Consider the following 8,758-nt stretch of genomic DNA (forward strand, 5'->3'; position numbering starts at 1 on the left):
GATCTTTGCCTTTTCAGATAAACTCCAGAATAACTTTGGTATTATCCTCAAGATACCTTCCTGAGATACTGACTGGGATGATGCTTAATGTATGGATTGAGTTGAGAAGAAGTAACATCATGAGAATTTTTTTTTTCCTTGTAAGTACCAGGGATTGAACTCAGGAGCACTCGACCATTGAGCCACATCCCAGCCCTATTTTGTATTTTATTTAGAGACAGAGTCTCAGTTGCTTAGCGCCTCGTTTTTGCTGAGGCTGGCTTTGAACTCATGATCTTCCTACCTCAACCTCCCAAGCTGCTGCAATTACAGGCATGCACCACCAACCCCAGCCATCATAAGAATATTGACTCTTCCTTTCCATGAATATGGGATGTCTACATGTTTATTTATTTCTTTTGATGTCTTTCATCAGATTTTTATATTTTTTCTCATATCAATCTTTTTATTTTGTTACACTTAAAACTAAGTATATCCCTTTTCTTTTTGCAATGTAAATGGTATGTGTTTTCAATTTCAAATTGTTCATTGCCGGTGCTTAATAAAACAATTAACTTTTATATATTAACCTGTGTCCTGCAACCTTGTAACCTTGTGTCTTCACTGTAGGTAAACCATAAACAGTCTTATTTTCCTGTAGATAAATATTTTTCTACAGGAAAAGCATTGGACAAGAGTGTTGTACTACTATAAGTACCCTCAAAAACAACTAATCTAGAGGCAATGTGTACAGTGGATTAGAAGGAAACAAGTCTCGAAGCTGGGAGTCCATGTAGGAAGATTTTTATTTGATTTGATCCTAGGGATTGAACCCAGTGCTGGGTCAATTTGAGGTGGCTAAGGAACAAAGCACCAGGCAACCCACACGTGAGAACCACCAATCAGGTGCTGACAGAACCACCTGTCAATTAGCAGGGTCTCCTGACCAATCCTGGATCTCAGCAAGCTCCCCCAACCAACCCCAGTAGGACAAGGGACTCTTAAAACCTACCTTTCCTGTCCCAAGCCCTTTCTTTCCTCCCTTCCTGTCTCAAGCCATTTCCTCCCTTCCTGCCTTAAGCTCAATGAAAATTCCAGTTCAGCTGGGCCCATGAGTGATTCCCTGGACCGCTCTGTTGGACTGGAGAGTCTTGCCTGGGAGAGAATCTCAATAAAGCTTTTAATCTGCCTCCTTTGGTCACCAGTGCCTGACCTTACACCCGGGAGCACTATTTGAGTCAGCTGTTTCACTTCTGTGACCGTAAAGCCTGACAAGAACAATTAAAGGCGGAAAAATTTCTTTTGGGACACATGGTTTCAGAAGTCTCAGGGCATAAATGGCCAACTCCATAGCTCTGGGCTTGAGATGAGTAGAATAGCATGGCAGAGTGTGTGGCTGAGGAAAGCTGCTGGAAACATGGCACTGGGAAACAGAGACCAAGCTCAGCTCACTAAAGATATACCCCAAAGGCGCACAACTATGACCCACCCTACCTGCCTACAATCACCACTCAGTTAATCCCTATCAGAGGAGTAATGCACTGATTAGGTTAAGACTCTCATAACCTAATCCGCTGCAAATGAACTACTGCTGAGTATTAGGTCCTGCAATTATGCATGAAGTCTCTGAGTCCTAAAATCGACAATTTGTTTACTAGGGGAAGCTGGGAGCCTGCAAAGCTGAGGACTGCTTTGTTCTTGCACAGCACATCTTTTATAGGGTAGTGTGAGGTTAAATCTTAACTATGGCATAACATTATTGAAAACACTCACTTGTTTGCTAGTACTAAGGAAACATTTTTCCCAGTGACAAAACAGGATATGTTCGCATAAAATGCCAGGAAACAGACCTCAAGTACATAGCAGGTAGAACAGTTAGTGCCTTATTTTTCTCCTTAATCAGAAGGGTCATCGTGTCCCACAAGAATTAGCCAATCGTGAGGAGTTATTGCTGTCCTGCTATGAGGCTTCAGCTAATAAAAAGAAACTCCATGTTCAGATTCTTCAGGGTGCACTCTTCATGACTTCAGGAGATCAGACCCCAGCACCAATCATTTCACCTCTAAATGTTCTTGCATTATTTTGTACATGGCCTAATCTAAACCATAACAGGCACTTTACTAGTGAGCTACATTTCCTGGTTTGAAGTTTTTTATTTTGAGGCAGAGTCTCTCTAAGTTGCCCAGGCTGGCCTCGAACTTGGGATCCTCCTGCCTCAGGCTCCTGAGTTGCTGGGATTACAGGCATGTGCCACTACAGTCAGTCCATGTGGGAAGTTTATACAAGCCTTTCATGAGATAATGAGCTTCAGAATAAGGGTATTATATAGCACCAGTGGAAAGAAAAAGAACAGATTTAAAGGCAAATATCTTCAATTTGTCCTTTTTCATGCTTATGGGTATTTTTTTCCTTTTCACAGTCTTCTCCCTTGCTACTCTTTTTGCCTAACTTCTAATTATTCCTCAAAATTCAATTTAGATGCCTTTCCTTCTACTCTCTCCCCACATCCCCTTTAATGTCCCCCATCACACTGTAAATGTTATTTATACTTATCAACTTGTACTATACTTGACTATTCACCTGTCTCTTTTTTTAAAAAAAATATATCTTTTAGTTGTAGATGGACAGCATGCCTTTATTTCACTTATTTATTTTTCGGTGGTACTGAGTATCAAACCCAGTGCCTCACGTATGTGAGACGAGCGCGCTACCACTTGAGCCACATCCCCAGCCTTCACCCGTCTCTTTTATTAGATCATGAACCCCTGAATCTGAGAGGCCTGACATCTGGCCCAGTAAACATATGCATAAACAAATAATTTATTTACATCTGTTGTTGGAATTCACAATGTTACCAAGTATGTGGCAGCTATTATATCAGATTTACATGGTATATTTTCTCTTAAAAGACTGAAAGCAAAGAGCTTCAAAAAACTGAAACCTCCAATCAAGAAGGAAGTACTAAATCCATATCAGAAAGGAATCAGTTCCTCAAACTTAGTTTTGAATCATCTTGTTTTTAAAAGTGGGCTTGCTTCCTCTATAAACAGTAATAAGACACTATTTTAAAGACAGATTTGGAAGTCTCTAGTCTCATCTTCACTGTGCAGGAGTTTTAGGTTTAGTTTCTCTTTCCTGTGGGTCAGACCATTTCTTCTTCTGCCTCACATATGCAGCTCTGGCAGACTTGAGAGAAGAGAAGCAGACAAGACCCTGTGAGCCTGAGATTAACCACTGCCTCTGTTCTCAGCAGGATCTTCAGCTCGGAACACCTGGTAAGAGGAGGAAACTCAGGGCTGAGGTGAACAGGGCTGTGAACATGGCTGGGAGGAAGTAGCTATAGATGAAGGGTAAACATTTCAGAAGGGAAGATGTAAAAAATCAGATGTCTGACATGCGAGTTGTTGAATGCATAAATGCCAGTCATCGAGAAGAGTGAGAAAAGCCCATCTAAGAAAGGGCTGCTCACCTCTCTGGGCTTCAGAGTCTTCGTAGAATTGTGAGACCTTATGTGAAAGGTTTTTTTTTTTTTTTTTTAAAAAAAAAAAAAGCTATGAAATCTTAAAAGGCAAAACAAAAATCTAAATAAGAATGATTAATAGTTATTAATAACTATGCTCTTATTGCTTCTTCTATTACCATGATCTTCACTCTTCTTACACAGGAAAGATAATGATACTAAATCTGGGATGCTTTCCTCTCCTCCTAATGCTGCTGGGACTATGGAACACAGTGTGCCCACTTTGTGCTGTGCCTGAGAGGCTCACCAAGGCTCATTGGTTTGAAATCCAGCACATACAACCAGGTCTTCTCCAATGCAACAGGGCAATGGGTGGTGTCAACAATTATACTCAGCACTGTAAGCCTGAAAACACCTTCCTGCATGACTCTTTTCAGAATGTAGCTGTTGCCTGCAATATGCCCCACATCATTTGCAAGAATGGCCAGAACAATTGCCACCAGAGTGCAAAGCCTGTTAACATGACCAAATGCAAACTCACTGCAGGGAAGTATCCTCACTGTCGCTACAGTGATACTGAAGAATACAAATTCTTCGTTGTTGCCTGTGACCCCCCTCAGAAGAGTGACCCTCCCTATCAGTTGGTTCCTGTACACTTGGATAAGCTCATCTAAGGTTTTGCTCACTTTCCTCTCATCGGACACAGGTTCTCTTAAAGTTTCTTCTGCTTTGTCTATTCTTTTGTTGATTTTCTTGTATCCATGGAAGAGAAGGAAGGTGTTGGAAGAATTTGAGTATCTAGGATACCAGACTAGAGTTGGGACAAAAAGAAGTAGGATTTTTTTCTGCTTTGGAGTTCTGTCTGTTTTGAGAGAAGGCAAATAAGGAAGAGGGCAAAGCATCATCCAGGCCTACAGATTTTTAACCTTGGGACTTTTTCCAAACTTTATAAAACTACACTCACAGCAATAAAAACCACTCTTGCTGCATTCTGATGAGTGTGAAAGTGTTTTTATACCCTTTCAAATCACTGCCTGCCAGGATTCAAAGAAGAACTATTTTGGTCTTAGGTCCCAGGCCACCTTGGGGCCTCTTCCACTTCCCTTGCCCCTTGTCTTTGGGACTTGAGAGCAAAAAATCCTCCATCCCTTCAAACTGCTTATGATTTCATATATTCCCTTGAAATCATTATTTATGCTTATTAGGAGGTGGTACTGATCCCTCAGAGAGAGGTGATGATTTGCACATAGATTTTAACATTGGTGACTGAGGGTTTCTTTGATCTTTTCTATTTGTTTTTACATTTAATTGGGCAATATTTTAAATATAAGGTATCAGTAGTATCTTTTGGACTAGGCAAAAAGAAAGCATAGATCAAGATAAAAAGGCACTGGAATATAAAAACCCTTCTAGGCTTACCTAAATACCAAAATATCACAGAAAATTGGGTTTGAGAATTGAATCTGAATTTGGAAACTGAAGGATTGGTTTTAGAAATTTGTTCAGATTAAGAATTAAGGTCTTAGGTCACATACACAAAGGGACCTTCAGTTCCTCAACAACCTCCAAAGTAAGGTACCGGACTAGGGAGCCAAGTATGTTAGAAATGCTTTGTAGAGTGATCAGTGTTTTAATAGCAGCCAAGACCATGGAGATTGGAAAAATCACTTACAGAAGTAGTTAAAAGTGTAAGAATTACTTTTGGTATAGAATGATTCTTTCCAACCACACAGTTACTTTAATAGATGTGTTAAGTGAGCTCACTTTCCTTTAGGCCATGTGTATAATTGTGATTTAGGAACAAAGAATGGAGTAAGATGTTTCAGGTTTCAGGAACCTGGATTTCTTGGATGATGGATGTACAAGGAGGGTCCCCCATTGTGAAGAGATTATCAGGCCAGGGCAACACAACACCAAAGAAGCTGGGTACCCAGTAGGGAAACCCACAGAGGGACCCAAGTCCTCTAACACAGTGGATTTTAGTAGTATTCAGCTTTAAACTGTCTTGACTATATATATTTTATAGTCTCCCAGTAAAGTCTATGAGGGAGTGGAGGGAAGGTTCTGTGCTCATGTTAACCAGTATAGGAAAAGAAGAACCATTTATAAGAAAAGATATTCAGATGATATGTGTTGGTCGGAGCAGTAATCAGAATGGATTTATGCCCCATATCAGCATTACCTGGAACTTTCTAGAGATTCTTGAAGAAAATAAACCTACTAAAAAATTGAACTTCCCAGTATCAAACACCTAATTGCTCACACTATTATTTGTTTTGTTTTGTTTTTGTTCTAGAGATTGAACTCAGCAGAGCTTTACCATTGAGTCACATTCCCAGCCCTTTTTACATTTTATTTTGAGACAGGGTCTCACTGAATTGCTTATAACCTGACTAAGTTAAGGCTGGCTTTGAACCTGTGATCCTCCTGCCTCAGCCTCCCATGCTGCTGGATTATAGGCATGTGCCACCACATCCAGTGCTCACACTATTGTTTATACATTAAAAACACTTCATGGCTTGGATACATATGTGCTGCTCAAGTTTTGGGGCTTTTAGAAATGTTAGGGAACATGAAATGTTAGTTAAAATTAGTGAAATAAATTTTGAGGTCTACATTGGATTTTTTTTCTGTGACAATAAAAATACTGCAAATATGTTCCAACAATAGATTAAAAATAAAACACAAGGGGCTGGGGTTGTGGCTCAGTGGTAGAGCGCTCGCCTAGCACATGCGAGGCCCTGGGTTCGATCCTCAGCACCACAAAAAAATAAATAAATAGAATGAAGGTACTGTGTCCAACTACAACTAAAAAATAAATATTTAAAAGAAATAAAACACAAGTACCATCTTTTGGAGATTTACAGCCAACAATATCTAATCTTTCCCAGCCTCCCATCCCCACCAACAACCGTTGTCACTTTGGGTCTCTTGTCAAGGAGGGGGCAAAAACAAAACTAACTTTTGAACAATCTATTATGCCCAAACTCTTAGAAGGTGTTAGTTCTAAAATGTGAAATAACTAAGATGGAACTCTTTAGATTTGCTTATTTCCTACATAGATTTATATATTGTAGAAGAGTAAAGATGATTGGCTACACAGAAGTTCATTTAGCTGTGTCCCTAGATTCACTTAAATCACCAGTCCTTTGAGATGATCTCAAAGTAGGCAAAGCCCAAAAATGATTTCAGCAAATGTTCCAGCCCTTCTTAACTCTGGCTTTGCTTTATATTCACCCGGGAGATTTTAGAAAAATAACATTATGGACTGAATATGAGATGTTCCCCCAAAGCTCCTGTATTAATGAAGCAATGTTTAGAGGCAAAGCAATTAGACAGTAAGAACTGTAACCTAATCAGTCCATCCTAGTTTGAATGGACTGACAGGGTGGAAACTGTAGGCAGGTGGGGTGTGGCTAGAGGAGGTTAGTCACTCAGGGTATAACCTGGGAAGGATATTCTTCACGTGACTCCTCTCTCTCTCTCTCTCTCTCTCTCTCTCTCTCTCTCTCTCTCTCTCCTGATTCCACCATAAGCTTTCCTCTGCTGAGCTCTTTCCCTGTGATATGCTGCCTTATCTTGGTCCCAGAGCAATGGAATTGGCCACCTATGGACTGCGACCTCTGATGCTGTGAGCCCCAAATAAACTTTTCCTCCTTTAAGTTGTTCTCATTGGGTACTTTGGTCATAGCAATGAAAAAGCTGACAAAAACAAATAGCAATATATGAATCCTACTAAATCAATTGGATGAACATTTAATGGACAATTCAATGAATTTCTGGGGATGGGACCTGGTCACTACTAGATTTTCCCTTCCTTCCTTCCTTCCTTCCTTCCTTCCTTCCTTCCTTCCTTCCTTCCTTCCTTCCTTCCTTCCTTTCTTCTTTCTTCTTTCTTTCTTTCTTTCTTTCTTTCTTTCTTTCTTTCTTTCTTTCTTTCTTTCTTTCTTTCTTTCTTTCTTTCTTTCTCTTTTTTAAAATTCCCTTGTAATTGTAATAAGCAGCCAGAATTGGGAACCACTTTAGATCCAGCATAGGCAAACAACAGTGTACGGACATCTAGCCACTAACCTATTTTGCACCGTCTGGAGCAGAATGGTTTTCATATTTTTATAAGGACAAGAAAGAGGGGTGAGGGAGTAAAAGGCCCTATTTGTCTTACAAAAGTAAAATATTGACTTTCTGGCCACTTACAGAAAAGGTTTACAGACTCTTGGTCTACTAGGCTGTTCCATGGATCTTGCACTCCGGCTGTGGCTAAGGCAGGTGGCTAGAAGAGATCTAGCAGGCCTAAAATTTTGAACAAAGACTTCTGGAAAGCAGAGGTATGAAGACTGGAAAATATTTGACCTTCAGCTGTCTCTCATTAATGTTCCTTTTTGTACATTTTCTCAGTTTTTTTTTTTTTTACAGCATACCATTTCCTCTTTTCTATTTCACATGGAAATAGACGGTCATCCTTCTCCATTTCACTTGCTAATTATTTTTTACATATATATGTAAAAAAGTTCTGATTGGCCACCTAAATCAAATCATAATGACCACTCAGACAGAGTTCCATTGCACAAAATAGCTTCCAGGAAGTTTTCTTGTGGACCCTGCAGAAGAGAGGGCTAGAGAGAATTGCCCTTTCAACTTGGCAAGTGGGCTCTTTACCCTGGTCCACTCTTCAGAAACCCTTGCTACTTGGAATATCTTTCTCAACATTTGCTGTTTCCCTGCAATGGCCACAGTTGATGCACCCGGTAATGAGAATCAATAAGGGCTGAGTTTCATTTCCCCAAATGTGAAGATTGAACACCAGAGAAATGCCTAGGCAAGTGTAAAAAACAAGGTTTTTTTTTTTTTTTTTTTTTTTTTTTTTTTTTTTTTTTGCACCCCTTACAGTCAGCCTGGGCTGGCAGTGCTTGCCCTAAAACCCTGGTGGGCTCCCATGCTGCTTCTCCCCTTCAGGTTTTCTCCTCCCCCCGCCCCAGCACATGAGGCACTCAACTCCTTCATATTTTCCTGGGGAGAGGCCTGGTTTCCTAGAGGGTTAGCCATGGTTATAGAAGTCACAATTCCCAGAGAAAAGAGTAAGGACTAAGCACACAATTCAATACATTTCCCTACACAAGCTGTAGAAACAGAGTTTGAACATCAGATCAGATAACATTGTATCTCAAAGAATAGAGGAGGCTTTATATTGAATTAGACATTGTGGGGCAGTAAAAGAGAGTTGATACTCTTCCATTTTTCCTTCCCATGTTAGATGAATATTTCAATTAGTTTTGTCTGAATTTTAAAATCTAAAACTAATTCTATTTTCTTGATATTGTG

General features: G+C 40.0%; 1 protein-coding gene across 1 annotated transcript; it reads left to right on the top strand.

Annotated features, from left to right (window-relative positions):
• The first annotated feature begins 3,179 nt into the window (after nt 1-3,179).
• Nucleotides 3,180-4,409, top strand: Rnase6 (ribonuclease A family member 6). The gene is made up of 2 exons (XM_026414221.2): nt 3,180-3,254; nt 3,644-4,409. The coding sequence occupies exon 2, from the start codon at nt 3,652-3,654 to the stop codon at nt 4,111-4,113; it is 462 nt and encodes a 153-aa protein (XP_026270006.1). The 5' UTR covers nt 3,180-3,254; nt 3,644-3,651; the 3' UTR covers nt 4,114-4,409.
• The last annotated feature ends 4,349 nt before the right edge of the window (nt 4,410-8,758 follow it).

This window comes from Urocitellus parryii, chromosome 6, assembly GCF_045843805.1.
Source record: "Urocitellus parryii isolate mUroPar1 chromosome 6, mUroPar1.hap1, whole genome shotgun sequence".
Taxonomy (NCBI): domain Eukaryota; kingdom Metazoa; phylum Chordata; class Mammalia; order Rodentia; family Sciuridae; genus Urocitellus; species Urocitellus parryii.

Excerpts from the sequence above, each read along its gene's own strand:
- Rnase6 (XM_026414221.2), top strand. The coding sequence starts at position 3,652 with ATGATACTAAATCTGGGATGCTTTCCTCTCCTCCTAATGCTGCTGGGA.